The 17818-nt window shown below is 36.3% G+C and overlaps 2 protein-coding genes across 2 annotated transcripts in view; one reads left to right on the plus strand and one right to left on the minus strand.

Annotated features, from left to right (window-relative positions):
• LOC126248403 (amidophosphoribosyltransferase-like) overlaps window positions 1-1567 on the minus strand; it is a 286462-nt gene extending 284895 nt beyond the window's left edge. Inside the window, exon 1 of the mRNA XM_049949356.1 lies at window positions 1439-1567. The gene's annotated coding sequence lies outside the window, so the exon portion shown is untranslated. The remainder of the gene's footprint in view (window positions 1-1438) is intronic.
• Window positions 1551-17362, plus strand: LOC126248404 (bifunctional phosphoribosylaminoimidazole carboxylase/phosphoribosylaminoimidazole succinocarboxamide synthetase). Its single transcript, XM_049949357.1, has 8 exons — window positions 1551-1703; window positions 8517-8717; window positions 8953-9131; window positions 9927-10131; window positions 10560-10756; window positions 10853-11003; window positions 11094-11252; window positions 16777-17362. Exons 1-8 carry the CDS (start codon window positions 1691-1693, stop codon window positions 16944-16946), a joined length of 1275 nt encoding a protein of 424 aa, XP_049805314.1. The 5' UTR covers window positions 1551-1690; the 3' UTR covers window positions 16947-17362.
• The last annotated feature ends 456 nt before the right edge of the window (window positions 17363-17818 follow it).

A 17818-nucleotide genomic window follows, 5' to 3' on the forward strand; every position in this document is an offset into this window, starting at 1 on the left:
AGAAGCAACGAATTACGTCTTTCCATTGCGGCTGTCGCGCAGTAAATGAAAAACAAAGTCTAGTCCATCGATTGTGATCTAACGTGTAGTTTCCATTTGGGACACTATGAAGTTCATCATGACATACACATAAGCAGCATCCTAGCTCTAACGAAAGTGTCTTTCGCATCATTTTCCTTGTCACATCCTCAAACTTCTTTTTATAAGAATCATTCTTATGTTATCACCAAACATTTGTGGATTTCGCGACGCCCGGAACGCTGTAATTAATGAAACAACAAACACAACAAACGTCCTGGGAAAAAAAAAAATCTTGTGTGTTCAGACCAATAATATATTCGCCGATTTCGAATACTCTGCCGCTGTCAGCAGTGCTTTCTTCTGCAAAACCAAAGGCAAGTGTTTTATCATAATGTCAGCTACGCTGAAAAGTGTCATTCCGCGGTACACAGAAAACGAAAATCATTCGCGCGGGTGACGACATTGTTAACTTCAGAGTCCAACGTCCCAAGTTGCAAATACCTCCCAAGAATACTTTTTACGGACTTCTTCATGAATCCATTAAATGAACAGGACTTTGAGTTTTCAGCCCATTTAAACGGCTGTTTTCATCCGTGTGCAATGTATTTTTTTCCCTCCAATGACGCTTCAGTTTCTATGCGGATTAGGCTTTACGCTTAGTCCAAGCGAAAGTTAAATTTGATATCTGAGTATTGATTGGAATGATACAGTTTTGCAGTGGTCAATGTCCCTTTCTTCTCCATTCATTGTCCACTGCAAAATGATCAGTCTCAGCTATTCAAGCCGGCTACAAAATTATATAAGTACGAGATGTTTTTACATTATGTCACAGGAAAAAAAGAAAGAAAAGATGTGACTGCTGTAGCAATTTCTCCATTTTCGTAACGATGAACATAAATGGGTTTACAATTCAATCTAACTGTTAAAATTTCTGAGAACTCACTGTGAAAGAAGTCCAGGAGATTTTGCACAGTTTTAATATTTTGAAAACTGTTCACGATTTTTTTAGCGAACGCCCAACTCTAATTTACTGGGCATAGTTTACAAAACTACTCATGTTCCTATTTTTTTCCTAGGAAAAACTGAAAGACAAAACTTTAACCTTTTTTTTTTTGGTAAGAACAGCAAATAACAACATAACGGAATCCATGCGGATCCCTTTACGCAAGTTTTTTCCATTACATGATTATAGTTCAGCAAAATCTGCAATTTGCAGTGAGCAACAAGCTCTTTATTTCACTCGTAACAGGTGGTTGACGCCGGCTAGCGTTCACACTTCACAGTTATAAACACAGCTCCGACGTCAACTTTCAGTGATTGGTGAAGCTGTTGTGTGGTTTTTCTAAACGTTAACGACGTCTTTACCAGGTGACAATGTTTGAAAATTGAAGTACTTTCGGAAATGAAAGTTTCTTACCTTTAACACGCGCGGTTCCTCGGAAATTCACGAGACGAAACAAACACACCACGTGCGTCGCAAAGAACTCACTGCATCCTGAGACCCGGCTACTATTAGTTGGAGTATCGGTACCACGTGACTGGCTTCTGGTGGGGGAGGAAACTTTGAGCGCCAAACGAGTACAGCAGCTGCTGAAGATTTGCTGCCATTCCCGGTTAGTTTGGTGTGCGGACGGTGTCTGAGGCTGTGGGCTGAAATACTATTACAGCAATGGCTGGAGAAGGTAAAGCTAAACTATTCCGCGCACTTAAGGTTACAGAGCACATGTTCGCCATTACAGCTACATGTTTGTAAACAGAGTAACATGTACTGAAGTATTCAAAATACTATTCTTTAAATTAGACGCATATTTTGTCGCACTATTAATCGCTGTTGTCCTTTATACTAATTATCGTACTGAGAAACTTGCGTGTACTTGGGTTGAATTTCGTATCACCAGGGGATTGATACAGTGTACTTTAAACTAGTGCGTTATGAGAATCTACATGTAGGGTCTTAATTAGAAAGACTGGGAGTGCGTCGACAACGGCAGCTTATAAAGCGCAGAGTAAGGCAAACAGAACATGTGACACAGCTGTAAGAATTATTTTAATTCACTGCTCGGTTTCTTTTATTTTCATGTTTTAAAATGTGCATTTTGTTTTTAATGAGTGCAGCACTGTAAGATTGTAATATCGTCATATGTGCCCACAAATAAAGCTGTTATCGGGGACAGTGACCCCTCTAAAATATAGGGTATTTTATACTGACTATTCTTGTAGTAGTAGTAGTAGTAGTAGTAGTAAACAACTCTAGTTCTCAGCCAAAAAGAACTTGTTTCTTGAAACATTTTGTACCATTTTTAAACTATACAAATTGGAGAGCAGAAGAGCTAATAACAAATACTCCACTCTATGAACATCAATATTTCAATAATTAGATCTTGTTGTTGCTGTCTGATTACAGCTTTCAGATAAACTTTTTGCATGCATGCCTTATTACTTCCAAAATACCAACCTCAGTAAGATAGGCGCATAGTGTGGCTGTGCATGTTCTTAGCTGGTTTTAGCTGTGGTGTGATAAAAAATATTATGGCAAATTTGAAGACCAGCATAATTATAAATTAAAATGCTGTTAATGTAGCATTGGACGCATTAGTGATCAGTCAAGTGTTCAGAAAGCTAATTGGTTAGACCTGACCTAATGTGATAGTTTGTCACAGGTACTTTGCCTGTAGGTAGTGATCTATAGACAATAATCATCCCATTAACAAATCAGGTCTGATGTTAAACAAGTTTTCTGTATCATTTGACTAGGTGCCGGGCCAAGTCATCTATACCTCAAAAAGCATCGAACATATATTTAAAAAGTTCTGCACTTGCTTTCTTTCCTTTTTTTTTATTTGCAGAAAGTGATTTAACTGACCTAGGTTATAGAGGTGGTAGCACAACAAATGCAGCAAATATTGGATTGTAGTAGAAACACACAAACCAATATATACTTCTGACTGCCATCAAAAATACAGTGACTGTGTGGAAAAACAAAAGGGGGTCACACCCAGGAGGAGGGAAGACCGTACACCGTATTAGCTGTAAGGGTCACGAAAGTTAACGCCTAAAGCAAATTCAGAAGAAATCTGGTTAAGTGACTGTTACTGGACGTAGAAGGGGAGGGGGGGGGTGCAGCAAGGAGTATTTGTGGCTTCTTTGAAACAGTATCGCTTACAGTATGTGATCTTTCACTTACGATTTGTCATTAGACTTCCATATAATTAAGAAACAATAGTGTCATAATATTGCTGTATTAATTGTTTGATACACAAGAGTACACTTAACTCGGGGTGGAATGAAATATCTCTCACACATCTAGATTAGATTAGATTAGATTAGATTAGATTAATACTAGTTCCATGGATCATGAATACGATATTTCGTAATGATGTGGAACGAGTCGAATTTTCCAATACATGACATAATTAGGTTAATTTAACAACATACTTAAGTTAATATAACAACTTTATTTTTTGTGTTTTTTGTTTTTCTTTATTTTTTATTTTTATTTTTTTAATATTTTTTTCTTAATTTATATCTAAAAATTCCTCTATGGAGTAGAAGGAGTTGTCATTCAGAAATTCTTTTAATTTCTTCTTAAATACTTGTTGGTTATCTGTCAGACTTTTGATACTATTTGGTAAGTGACCAAAGACTTTAGTGCCAGTATAATTCACCCCTTTCTGTGCCAAAGTTAGATTTAATCTTGAATAGTGAAGATCATCCTTTCTCCTAGTATTGTAGTTATGCACACTGCTATTACTTTTGAATTGGGTTTGGTTGTTAATAACAAATTTCATAAGAGAGTATATATACTGAGAAGCTACTGTGAATATCCCTAGATCCTTAAATAAATGTCTGCAGGATGATCTTGGGTGGACTCCAGCTATTATTCTGATTACACGCTTTTGTGCAATAAATACTTTATTCCTCAGTGATGAATTACCCCAAAATATGATGCCATATGAAAGCAATGAGTGAAAATAGGCGTAGTAAGCTAATTTACTAAGATGTTTATCACCAAAATTTGCAATGACCCTTATTGCATAAGTAGCTGAACTCAAACGTTTCAGCAGATCATCAATGTGTTTCTTCCAATTTAATCTCTCATCAATGGACACACCTAAAAATTTGGAATATTCTACCTTAGCTATATGCTTCTGATTAAGGTCTATATTTATTAATGGCGTCATACCATTCACTGTACGGAACTGTATGTACTGTGTCTTATCAAAATTCAGTGAGAGTCCGTTTACAAGGAACCACTTAGTAATTTTCTGAAAGACAGTATTGACAATTTCATCAGTTAATTCTTGTTTGTCAGGTGTGATTACTATACTTGTATCATCAGCAAAGAGAACTAACTTTGCCTCTTCATGAATATAGAATGGCAAGTCATTAATATATAATAAGAACAACAAAGGACCCAAGACTGACCCTTGTGGAACCCCATTCTTGATAGTTCCCCAGTTTGAGGAATGTGCTGATCTTTGCATGTTACGAGAACTACTTATTTCAACTTTCTGCACTCTTCCAGTTAGGTACGAATTAAACCATTTGTGCACTGTCCCACTCATGCCACAATACTTGAGCTTGTCTAGCAGAATTTCATGATTTACACAATCAAAAGCCTTTGAGAGATCACAAAAAATCCCAATGGGTGGTGTTCGGTTATTCAGATCATTCAAAATTTTACTGGTGAAAGCATATATGGCATTTTCTGTTGAAAAACCTTTCTGAAAACCAAACTGACATTTTGTTAGTACTTCATTTTTACAGATATGTGAAGCTACTCTTGAATACATTACTTTCTCAAAAATTTTGGATAACGCTGTTAGAAGGGAGATTGGACAGTAATTGTTGACATCAGATCTATCCCCCTTTTTATGCAAAGGTATAACAATAGCATATTTCAGTCTATCAGGGAAAATGCCCTGTTCCAGAGAGCTATTACACAGGTGGCTGAGAATCTTACTTATCTGTTGAGAACAAGCTTTTAGTATTTTGCTGGAAATGCCATCAATTCCATGTGAGTTTTTGCTTTTAAGCAAGTTTATTATTTTCCTAATTTCAAAGGGAGAAGTGGGTGAGATTTCAATTGTATCAAATTGCATAGGTATGGCCTCTTCCATTAACAGCCTAGCATCTTCTAATGAACACCTGGATCCTACTATATCCACAACATTTAGAAAATGATTATTAAAAATATTTTCAACTTCTGACTTTTTGTTCGTAAAGTTTTCATTCAATTTGATGGTAATACTGTCTTCCTCTGCTCTTGGTTGACCTGTTTCTCTTTTAATAATATTCCAAATTGTTTTAATTTTATTATCAGAGTTGCTGATTTCAGACATGATACACATACTCCTGGATTTTTTAATAACTTTTCTTAATATAACACAGTAGTTTTTATAATTTTTGATAGTTTCTGGGTCACTACTCTTTCTTGCTGTCAGATACATTTCCCTTTTGCGGTTACAAGATATTTTTATACCCTTAGTAAGCCATGGTTTCTTACAAGGTTTCTTACGAGTATATTTAACTATTTTCTTGGGGAAGCAGTTTTCAAATGCATTTACAAAAATGTCATGAAATAAATTATATTTTAAATTGGCATCAGGTTCACGGTACACCTCATCCCAGTCTAACTGCTGTAGGCTTTCCCTGAAATTTGCAATTGTTAAATCGTTGACTGAACGTACCACTTTGGAGGACTGTTTAGTATTGCTGAATGGAGCTATGTCATATATTGTAACTAGCTGTGCACCATGATCAGAAAGACCATTCTCAACAGGCTGAGCATTTATCTGGTTAAACTTATCTTGGTCTATAAAGAAGTTATCTATCAGTGAGCTGCTATCCTTTACCACCCGAGTAGGAAAATCAATAACGGGTGTCAAATTGAAAGAACCGAGTAATACTTCAAGGTCATTTTTCCTATTACCCTCTTTCAGAGAATCTACATTGAAGTCCCCACAAATAATAATTTGCTTCCCCCTGTCTGACAGATAGCACAACAAGGAGTCCAAATTTTTCAGAAATAGATGAAAATTTCCTGATGGGGACCTATATACAGTTACAATTATAAATGTGCCTTTATTTAATTTAAGCTCACAGGCACATGCTTCTATATGTTTCTCTACACAAAACTTTTTTGTTTCTATACTTTTTGCACAATTATAACTTTTGACATATATGGCAACTCCTCCTTTCTCCATATTTTCTCTCATTACATGTGCAGAGAGCTTATATCCACTTACATTTACCTTATCCATATCAGTAACAATGTGATGCTCAGACAGGCATAGTATATCTATTTCATTCTCAGCTTCTAAATCTTCTAAACAAACCAGAAGCTCATCTACTTTATTCTTTAAACTCCCAATATTTTGATGAAATATACTTACATTATTTTTAATTATACCTTTATGAGAACCTTTCCTTATTCTAACATTTGCAGTACTCTCCTGTCTGAGTTTCTCATTGTGCTTAGGCCTAGTTCCTATACCAGTGGTCACACGGTGTTCAGAGAGGCAGATTATGTCAACTGGGTTGGGTGACTTTAATTCATCAATGCAATTACCTAGGACTGAGCTACAACTTGGTGGAAATAAAATTTCTGGTGATTGGTGAAAATTTATAATTGATAGCTGTGATTGGTGATCCAATGTGCTAGAATTGTGCTGTTTAATTTCTTTCCTAAACTGAAGATTTGTTTCAATCCTGACCTCTCGTAGAACTTGACATCTTTCTGTCTTACCTATCCTAATCTGCAAATTGTGATGGAAAATAATACACAAAGAATATTGGGCTGTCTGACAACAGTAAACATTCATATACCTTCAAGTAAGACATCTTTTTGCAGTGCAGAGGATTTCCATCCACTTCTTATTACCCTTATATATTTCATCCATACAGTGATGAGGGAAGATCACTTCACACTGATGACAAATAAGTGACTACTCCAATAAGTTTCATTATTCATGTTTGTTGTAACCATTAAAGATGTGTGCTAAAGGGGCAGGGGGAGAGGAGAGGGTTGTAGCCATAACATGCTCAGCACATAAAACCTCAAATCTCAAGTGCCGTGATACAAAGGATAGTTTAAATACAGTGTCAGTGTATTTTCTTTCTTTCATTATCATAATGTAGTAAGTCGTTGTTCCCCAGTAATTTTTTTTTTTTTTTTTTTTATTTATTTAAATGTCAAGTTCCATAGGACCAAATTGAGGAGCAAATCTCCAAGGTCATGGAATGTGTCAGTACATGAACTTACAACATAAAAAGTAATAACAGATAAAAATAAATGTTCATGAACCTGAAAGAAAATCAGTCCATAACTTTAAGCAAACGCTATCAGCAATACAGTGAGAATCATCTTAATTTTTCAAGGCATTCCTCGACAGAATAGAAGGAGTGACCCATGAGGAAACTCTTCAGTTTCGATTTGAAAGCGCGTGGATTATTGCTAAGATTTTTTAATTCGAGTGGCAGCTTATTGAAAATGGATGCAGCAGTATACTGCACACCTTTTTGCACAAGAGTTAAGGAAGTCCGATCCAAATGGAGGTTTGATTTCTGCCGAGTATTAACCGAGTGAAAGCTGCTAATTGTTGGAAATAAACTAATATTGGTAACAAGAAACGACAATAAGGAATATACATATTGAGAGGCCAATGTCAAAATACCCAGACTCGTGAAAAGAGGTCGACAAGAGGTTCGTGAACTCACACCACTTATTGCCCGAACCCCCCGTTTCTGAGCCAAAAATATCCTTCTAGAATGGGAAGAGTTACCCCAAAACATAACACCATATGACATAAGTGAATGAAAATAAGCAAAGTAGACTAATTTACGTGTTGAAATATCACTCACTTTCGATACCGTTCGAATAGTGAAAATGGCAGTATTAAGTCTTTGAACAAGATCCTGAACGTGGGCTTTCCACAACAGCTTACTATCTATCTGAACACCTAGGAATTTGAACTGTTCAGTTTCACTAATCATATGCCCGTTCTGTGAGATTAAAACGTCAGGTTTTGTTGAATTGCCCCTGCACTCTTTCAAGATATTCAGTTGTCCATAGTAATTATTGCCAACCTAGCGAAGTATTAGTGGTTAGTGTACTGGATTCACATCTGGGAGGACACTGTTCAAATCCCTGTCCTGCCATCCAGCTTTAGGTTTGACATGATTTACCTAAATTGCTCCAGGCAAATGCTGGGATGATTGCTTTGAGGAGGACACAGCTGATTTCCTTCCTCAATTTGTAATCATAGCTTGTGTTCCCTTCTTTCCTTGTACTTCTACCACTGATCAACAACTAATCCTATAGAGTAGATGGCATTTTATCCATACACAGTCACTCAAATGTCCGTATTACATTTCATTGCTTTCAGAGGCTCAACATGATAGTCATCACTACTAACTCTTATTCTTCCTTGTGTACGTATTTTGCAGTGTTCATTATTGAAGATTCATCTTGTCTTTCCTTTCTTTTTTCCCAGGAAACTACAAGTTGGGTAAACTTGTGATTGAAGGAAAGACTAAGAAAGTGTGGGCTCTAGAAGACTTGCCTGATCTGGTTTATGTTGAAAGTAAAGATCGAATCACAGCAGGAGATGGTGTAAAAGCTCATGACTTGGAGGGTAAAGCAGCCGTATCAAACAGAACGAACTGCAAAGTTTTTGAGCTACTCAATTCAGTTGGTAGGTGATATGATCACTTAGCTTTTGCATAGAAGTGCCAATTGTGGTGTTTTGTTGTATAAAGTTAGCATATGCTGTGTTCCATACCTTTAAGCAGTTATGTTTGTTTAAATATTGGTCCAGTACACTAAGGAAGGCTGCAAGAAAAGGTGAAGTCACCAATGGCAAAATTTAGCAGTTTGAGTGTAAAGACATAGTGAGTGTATGTCAGTAAAATTTGATTTAATTTTTACAGGGCTAAAAACTTCATTTGTGAAGCATGCAGGTGAAAAGGCATTCATTGCTAAGAAGTGTGAAATGGTGCCAATTGAATGGGTAACGCGAAGATTAGCAACAGGTTCATTTTTGAAGAGGCATCCTGGAGTTCCTGAAGGGTATCGCTTTAACCCACCTCTGCAAGAAACCTTTTACAAGGTTAGCTGTTGCTTACTTATAAATTGATATATTGGGACAGTGTTCTAATTTCAGTTGAAAATGAGACTGAGTACTTGTAAATGATGTACACAGGAGTCTTGCAAATCTGGCCATTCCTTGCACGTATGGCTGCCAGATCACTGAGAGTGTGTCAAATTTAATTTAAATATATAGGCACTATACATTATTAAATCTAAAGATACATTAATTTTCATAGAAAACATAGTTCTTGGGTGTGTACATAAAGAGTCCTGTTGATTTCTCACCACAAACGTGTCCCCAATTTTTAGTTGTTGCAATGAGGACAGGTGATGCCAGCACGCATCCACTTTACAAGCATTGCATCAGTACTCCATGTATCTGGTTGTTGCATAATATACTCCAGGAAGGTGCCTGCAGCTTCAGCACAAGCAGTGTGAGAAATCTTCATGTTCTCTCTTCTATTTTCTCTTCACATTTGTCATTATTTTTCTGCACACTTTCCATTATTTCTTCTTCACTTTTCTCCATTTGGCCACTTAATAACATTTTCTTCTTCAATTTTGCCTTTTTCTCAGATGTATAGCATTGTTCAACATTGTAATTAACGTCATTATAGCACTAAATGATTCATTGTTGTACACATCATTTCTGCTTGTTGGACAAGAGGCCAGATGTGGGTGAGATAAATAAGGCGGTGGACTGCTGAATGCCGAATTAGAGTTCAGTATATCGTAAATGTTGATTTATATAATATATATTATTACTTAGAACTTCTTTCTACTGATCTGTGATTTGTCATTTTGTTTTCTGCAGGATGATGCTAATCATGATCCACAGTGGTCAGAAGAACAGATAATATCAGCAAACTTCAACTTAAATGGTGTAGTGATTGGCCAGGATGAGGTTGATATAATGCGCAAAACAACTGTTGTTGTCTTTGAAGTTCTAGAAAAAGCATGGGCTGAAAAAGATTGTGCTCTCATAGATATGAAAATAGAATTTGGAATTGATTCCTCTGGTAAGAAACATTTCTCATTTACATAAATAAAATGAAGTTCTGTGCCCTATACATGCAGATTTTTGTGTGATGCTGTTACAGAAACATATTACAGAATATAATGATAACATTGCATTGTGAAACTAGTTAATATTATTAGCACTTTTCAGATATAAATTAAGTATTTTAAATGTGGACCAAGAGGCAGATGTGATCAGGAATATATGGTGCACAGTGTGATATGACCATGATAAATGCAAAATGAGGCAATTATTAGTTAGGTTTCCATCTTATCCACCTGTAATTAGATATCTGGATATTTCCATGCACTAAAATAATAACAATTGACCTTGCATATTGTTGTAATTGTTTTATTATTATTATTATTATTATTATTATTATTATTATGAGGAGAAGTTTGTGCAGCTTTCTTTTGTTCTGTTTTGCAGGGCAGATTTTAATATCAGATGTAATTGATAGTGATTCTTGGAGACTGTGGCCCTCAGGAGACAAACGCCTGATGAAGGATAAGCAGGTGTATCGAAATCTGAGTAAGGTTACAGATGAGGATCTTGCTACAGTTAAGAGAAATTTCATCTGGGTTGCTGAGCAGTTAGAAACTATCATACCAGTTCCAAAGTGTTTGGTAAGCTAATGATAAACAGCATTTTATTGTAATATAGGCATTTTAATTGTGATCTTACATTCATTCACTAATGTCTTTTCTTACTTCCCAAAACAGGTCGTTATACTTATGGGCTCTCCAGCAGATGAAAAACATTCTTCAGTTATTGCAGACAACTTGAAAGCTATGGGTATTCCATGTGAAATGAGAGTAACATCTGCACATAAGAACACAGATGAAGCTCTTAAAATAACTGCATTTTATGAAGGTATCTTTATTGTGATGAAATAATATTTCATAAAAAAGGTTGTAGTAGTGGACAAATATATAATGTACATGTATTTCTTGACAACTGCAGGTTGTGGCCAGAAAGTAGTATTCATTGCTGTTGCTGGGCGAAGCAATGGTCTTGGACCTGTTCTTTCAGGAAACACATCTTTCCCAGTTATCAATTGCCCACCTGTGAGAGCAGATAATGTCGCACAGGACATTTGGTCTTCATTAAATATACCATCGGGTAAGTATCGAAACAAAAAAAATTGTCAATTAATTTCTGTACATAAAAAAACATTACACAGGCAGATGCTATCTATTTTGCAACATTCATCTAGTAAGTCATTGATATAGGTTTTGCATAGCACAGTGCAATGTGTCACATGGTGTATTTGGTGTTTCCTCTTCAATTAGTGTGCTCAGCTTAGAAAGTTCTTGGTTTAATCTGGTATGCAATATTTTTAAGAATGTCCCAGTAAAAAGAAGTCACCGACTGAAAGATTTGGAGACTATGGTGGCAAGGCAATGTTAGCATTCTTTGAAATTAAGATATGCCTGAACATACGTTTTGCTGCTGCCAGATGGCTATCAATGTGTAGGTAACACCATCCACTTCAATGTGCAGAAAATCAAGCTCTGGAAATGTATGTAATCTTGTAGAGAAAAATCTCTTAATGTTCAGATGTCGGTGACAGAAAAGAAGGGACCTATCATTTCCTCAACACGGCACACAATATGGTAACTTTGGTACTGTGTAATTGATGCTGATTAATCTGAACATTGTTTCTTTTAGCCCAGTAACGAAATCAGCTCATTCACGTAACCACATACATGAAAATTGGTTCCATGAGACATACAAGGATTCTGAATTAAGTTTACATAATTACAGTCTTTAACTAACAATTGTTCACAAATTTGCAGTCACGAGACACAGCCATTAGGATTCAGGTCTTGCACAATCTGAAGATTGTATGGATAAAATTGAATTTGATAAGAGTATACTTTAAGCTCTTCATCTCCGGGCAGGATGTGATAGCGGTACTGAAATTCTTGTTGCGCAGCTTCCAGATTGTCACTTTGTTGATAAATTATAAGCACAGACACTGCCCGCTCTGCACTGCTCCACAGTGACTAAACATTTGTTATTGCTATACAGTTTGACACCTTTTACCCACTTCAGCCACTGCTCCAGGTCTGTTACAATCATCCTAAAATATTTTTCTTTCTCTGTGCCGCTCTACATGCATGGGACACTGGAAGAGGGCAGTGAAGGCAATGATGCGAAACATTGTGCTGTGGTGTTAATTGAGCAGGAACTATATCAGGAGCATTAATATACTGTGTCCATAAAAACTGAATCTAACAAGATTTTAGTCAACCACAATATTATTGGATCTGAAAGTGAGGGCACTGTGGTCACCTTATCATGAGTTTTTGAGAAGTTTCATGAGGACTCACTGAACCACTTGATAGCATCTCTGATCTGTCTTAAACAATCACAGTGTGATGTGTTTTCCTTAGTTATGACTGTAATTGTTTACTGTAACGTCACCGCATGTTTCTAATAGCTGCTACATGAAGCAAAGTGCTGTAATATCATGGGAGGGTTATAAAACTGGCCTTGTTTTGAGCATTAAGGTGTAAGTTAGTAAACATTGTAGGTATTCATTCCCTACCTCCCTGGATAGTGTCAGGGAATAGAATTCATGCAGTTGGAGTTTCATTAAGGTCTTATTGTGAATTCAATAACAGTTGTTCCTCACAAAGCATTGCCCGTTGCGGGAGATATAAGTTGACTGGGGTATGTCACTGCTGCTGTCGGTGGTCCAGTTAGCCACACGCCCATCTTGGTTCATGATGATGGCGGCAGCATACCAGTTCAAACTCACACTGCTGCACAATTTAGGAGTCAGTGTTGCTTTGTGAGTGATCACCATGTGTAGCAGGAACTGTTTGGTGGAAGTCACACGCATTATGTTGAGCTATAGCTTACAATGGTCATACACCTCCGCTGTTTTTAAAGGGACAAGTGAACAGTGCAGGGTACACTCAACACCACAATGCTTGGGGTGAAATGCTCTTCCAGTAGAACAATACATGTGCATGCATCTCTTGCGTTACACAGTGCGCTCTGATACTGTCATTAGCTCACCTGCTGCTATTTTAGTTAATTGGAGGGTTGGATTGGTGGAGAGAATGATGTGATGGCATCAGGTCCAGTCTGCTTTGCCAACATCTCTCGACCAATTGCAACAGGTGGAAGTAACTTAGAATGATATTTCCCCAAGATGACACTTTACATACGTATGTTCAGATAAGTGATTCTAGCTAGAGGTGTGTCACATTGTGTTTATGATAATAAGCTTTGCACAATCTGTATAATATGAGTAATATGTCATTCATATGGAACTTCTACTTTGTGATGTTAATTTTTTGATTAGATTGATGAGCTTTTACATTTGAAGTGCCTGGATTGTGTGTGTGATAAATACGAAAGGGTAATAAAGGATACATAGAATGGAAACTGCTATGAGACCCACGGGAGAATGAGACTAGTTAGTAGGAGCTGTGTAATAAGCATATAAGACTTTGTAACATTATGCATTGATTGATACTAAAATGTAATCTTCATCACAGTTTAAAGTGTCATTCTTGTAAGAAACTCATTGTGATGTGGGTAGTGGCGAAGTATAGGTACACTGAATATTTCTTTATCTCACTGAACAAGTATCAAGTGTTGAATCCATAACCATTGGAACCAAAATATTCAAATAGCATTGCAGAACAATTATAAGGCATGTGTCATGATATTCCGTTCAAGTATTGAGAAGAGAGAGAACAGCTGGTGTGAAGACATGCTTAACAACCTGTTTTCCAGATACAGTAGTTTGTATGTTCAGATGTATTATGTAAAATTCTTTCTTCGGATGAAAAAGTAATTAATTAATGGGAATGACATGTGGCATAGGTCTCTTTTTCTCAAGTGGAAAATAGATGGATGCAAAAAGACTATCTCTAATGAAAAAGATTTTATATTTATGTAGTCCTTAGATGGACACTTCGGTGTGCCATATACAAATTCTAATTTTGGAAAAAAGCATACTTACAGGCTTTCCTTTCTTTACTGCAAATAATACAAATAGCACACATGAAAATATACATAATTAACATTGGGAAATTAGTTACATACATTTGCATTCCAGTGGCTTGTTTCGTACTCTTATTTATAGTAACTGAGATTTTGCGAAAAAGTAACTATGTCCACTTAACAAACTTCATTGAAAGAAATGTAGGCACCAGGGAATCAGGAGACCACTTGCAGATGCGAAATTTGTGTGAGCCCTCTAGATGCAGCCTCCTACATAAGTGTAGGACAGTGTGATAGTGGAGTCCTGTGGAGTGTTGGGGCGTTAATGAGACACCATTCAGTTAAGTAATTTATTAGCAAGAGTTTTACATTCACTCTGTCTCCTTCCTGGTGCTGCCTAGCAGTGGTTGTGCTCAGCCTACATTGCACGAAGGTGTGGAGTAGCATGTCAATGGCCTGAAAGGGATCTGCAGGCAAAGACTTACCCTGTCAGGGGTCGGTACTGGGGCCCTGCCATAGGAGGGTACTGTGGCCAGCACATTGTTATAACCTAATGTGGCTGTGCAGGCCTCACTGCTCTCATTGAGTGAAGCTGCACATTTGGTTGGCCCCAGAAATCTTCATGCTCCCTGTTGTCAGTTGTCTATTGAAGGCGACTCTTTTCCTGTCTTCAGTGTCACCTACAGAGTATTTGAATTTCATTAGTATTGGAATGGAACATACATATTATGAATAAAAGTCTGGTTTTTAGATTGTTATTTATGATTTGTATTCTGGAGCTTTTGCACAAAGGTGTGTAGCAAAAATAAAGATCTAAAACTCTAGTACAGATGATTGAGAAACTATTATTATGAAGCCCCTTAAATTACAGCCATTTTACTTCTTGCGCATTGGTAGCATACTTTCAGTAAACAGTAAAGCCTTTGACCCATTCAGTGTATGACACTGTCATTTATCTGCATTCACATCACCTGAAATGACATTTTTACACAAATTCCATCCAGTGTTCAGGTACATAATTATCATGCTTGTGGTGTGCTTTTTCAGTGACAGCAAAATCGTCACTTGCTTGCTCGAACTTCTTGTTCCCTGTACTGACAAGATAACATCCTGCAATGGCAGTTCTTACATTCCTGTTTTGTTTCCAACAACTGTTGGAATATGTGAAAGAATTCTGAAAAAGATTCATTCTTTACATTTCCAATGCTATCTTTCCCTGCAAAATTCTAAATATGGATTATCTGAATATGAAACTACGTGCTTAAGCAACCCTCATATACCAGTACATATAAATGTTAACTTAAAACTTGAGATACACAAATGTGTGTGGACTGTTGTTTCTTTACTTACTTGCTTGTGCTTGCTTACTTCCACATCAGTCCCTGAATCGTTGTAAACTTGAAACTTTGCATCACAATCCTCCCCATTCAACAGTTGGTGGACATGGCTCACTGTATTGCTGAACAAAGGCATTTCACTTCCTGGAAGTACACAAATCTGTTAACAGATACTGGCGTAACACTAGTTTAAGCATATTTTCTGTTTTTTGCCTGATAGATCTGTACATCAACATAACTGAAAAATAGCAAAATTGGAGGTAGTTATTTCTTTGACTGAAACATCCATGTGTACTTGTTGCTGTTATTTGGAATATTCATGTCATTATTGAGGTATTGTACTTACTGAAGCACTGTACTCTTATAAAATAATACTTCATGATTTAACTGGCAGTTTCTGTAGTCTTTAACACTTATTATGTTGGTTTTTATATGTGTATGGATAGAAAACAAAAAAACATATCCCACTAACACTGGTTCTTGAATTACACTTTAACCTGTGTATACTTTCGAGCCAAATTGGCAGTCATGCTGTGGTAGTTGATTTGCTATATATGTCACTGAACTTTTGTGGAAGTTCTAATTTTGGTTGGTGAGGTATCACTTTCATTAGCTGGCAATGCATATGTCATTTTTTATATTACTGTAGTTAATAATTACAGTGTCCAAAGCTGACAAGACATAAAACATGAAATATTATAATAAAAAATCTGTAATTGATTTGGATTTAAGTAGTATGTAAAGATCATTATTGTTGTGGACACTCACTGTGCATTTATTTTACTAATATGACCTGTAATCATTCACATACAGAGCAGTAACACACACAGAATAGCATTATTCTGAGCCAGCAGCTTAGTAACAGGTACTAAGTTTCCTCTTGATGGCTCTTTCTTAGGTCAGTGCTAAACTTGCATTCTGTTACTCATTTATTCCTGTTTCACATGTGAAATTTATCCACAGGACAGGCCCAATCATATACACTGAGCAACCCATTTCTGTGCCGACTGTTGTCATTTCTTAATACTTTGATGGAGCATCATGACACATGCCTTGCAATTGTTCTTTAATACAGTTAGAAATATTGTTATGCCTTATCAACAACAGAACCAAAATGTTCCAATAAAACTTGCACAACCCTTTCCGTTGACTGCATCGTAATACTATTCTTCAGACACATTGTGTTAAAAAATTACAGCACAAAAAAATTGTTTCTAATCCACATTATGCATCATTATTTTCTGTAAAGCCTTTTAAAACATGTGTGATTTATTTTTTTGTGTGTGTGTTTTATATACTGATATATCTATTGTAAACAATTGTTTGTTGTTTATCTCTTACAGGCTTAGGGTGCACAACTGTGGTGTATCCTGAAGCTGCTGCCTTGGCTGCAGCTCAGATTCACGGTTTGTGTGACTATGTTGTGTGGTCACGTCTTAGAGTGAAGAAGCTGCAGAACTTCATCAATCTGAAAGTTGCAGATAAGAAGATGAGAAATCTCAATGTGCAATGATATGTAGCATTTGGAAACAGTCTGCTCTCAGTTTAAAGGCGATGCCGTGCAACTACTAATTGGGACCATTGATTTGGGAACATTTTAATGGCAGTGATTGTCAGTCTTCCATTAGATATACTGTAATTTGTATTTCAATAGATATTTTTATAAAATCATACACAGCAGTGCTCCAGAAAGTAAATGAGCTGTATTATTCAATAGTCTTTGAATAACTTGTTCCTTTGCATACTGTTTTTATGCTTCTGTGCACTTTATTTCAAGTGTTATGTGCCATATAAGAAATTTCCAATGATAGTATATTTTCATATTCCAGTATAGCAAGTTATTCGTAAATTGTCTATATAATTTGTTGACTGATAGTTTATAAAAAAAATTTTCACTAATTTCATTTAATAAAATATATTAAGAAGTAACTCTTTATGCCATTTAATAAGAATATATCACTTCCTCTGTACCTAACATCAACCATCTTTCTTTAAATTTCCCAATAATTTTGAACAAACCATAGTATACACTACCTTCCATATGATGATGATAGTGGTTCCATTTGGTAAATATGGGAAAGAAAATAAGAAGTCAGTGGTTGTTGTATGTTATGAGGGTAACTCAAAGTAAGTTAGCAGGCAACAGGTTAAAAATCAATATTTATTTTGACAGTTGTGCAGGCTGGGGCAGAAACTAAATTTTTGTTCAGACATCAGTTATGTTATGAAATCTTGCCACAGTTCACTGCTTGAAGTCCATCGACATGTGCAGCCCAAACAACAAAATAGATTTCCACACAGGCATTTACAGTTGTTTCTTATAGTTATACAGTAAAAGTGAAATTGTTGAAGTGCAAGCAGTGATGGAAGGCATTCAAATAGTAG

Source organism: Schistocerca nitens, chromosome 3 (genome assembly GCF_023898315.1).
Source record: "Schistocerca nitens isolate TAMUIC-IGC-003100 chromosome 3, iqSchNite1.1, whole genome shotgun sequence".
Classification (NCBI taxonomy): domain Eukaryota; kingdom Metazoa; phylum Arthropoda; class Insecta; order Orthoptera; family Acrididae; genus Schistocerca; species Schistocerca nitens.

Bases quoted from the DNA above. Each gene is read 5' to 3' on its own strand.
- LOC126248404 (XM_049949357.1), top strand. The intron at 9,132-9,926 runs GTTAGCTGTTGC...TGTTTTCTGCAG, and splicing joins TGCAAGAAACCTTTTACAAG to GATGATGCTAATCATGATCC. The intron at 11,253-16,776 runs GTAAGTATCGAA...TATCTCTTACAG, and splicing joins TTCATTAAATATACCATCGG to GCTTAGGGTGCACAACTGTG.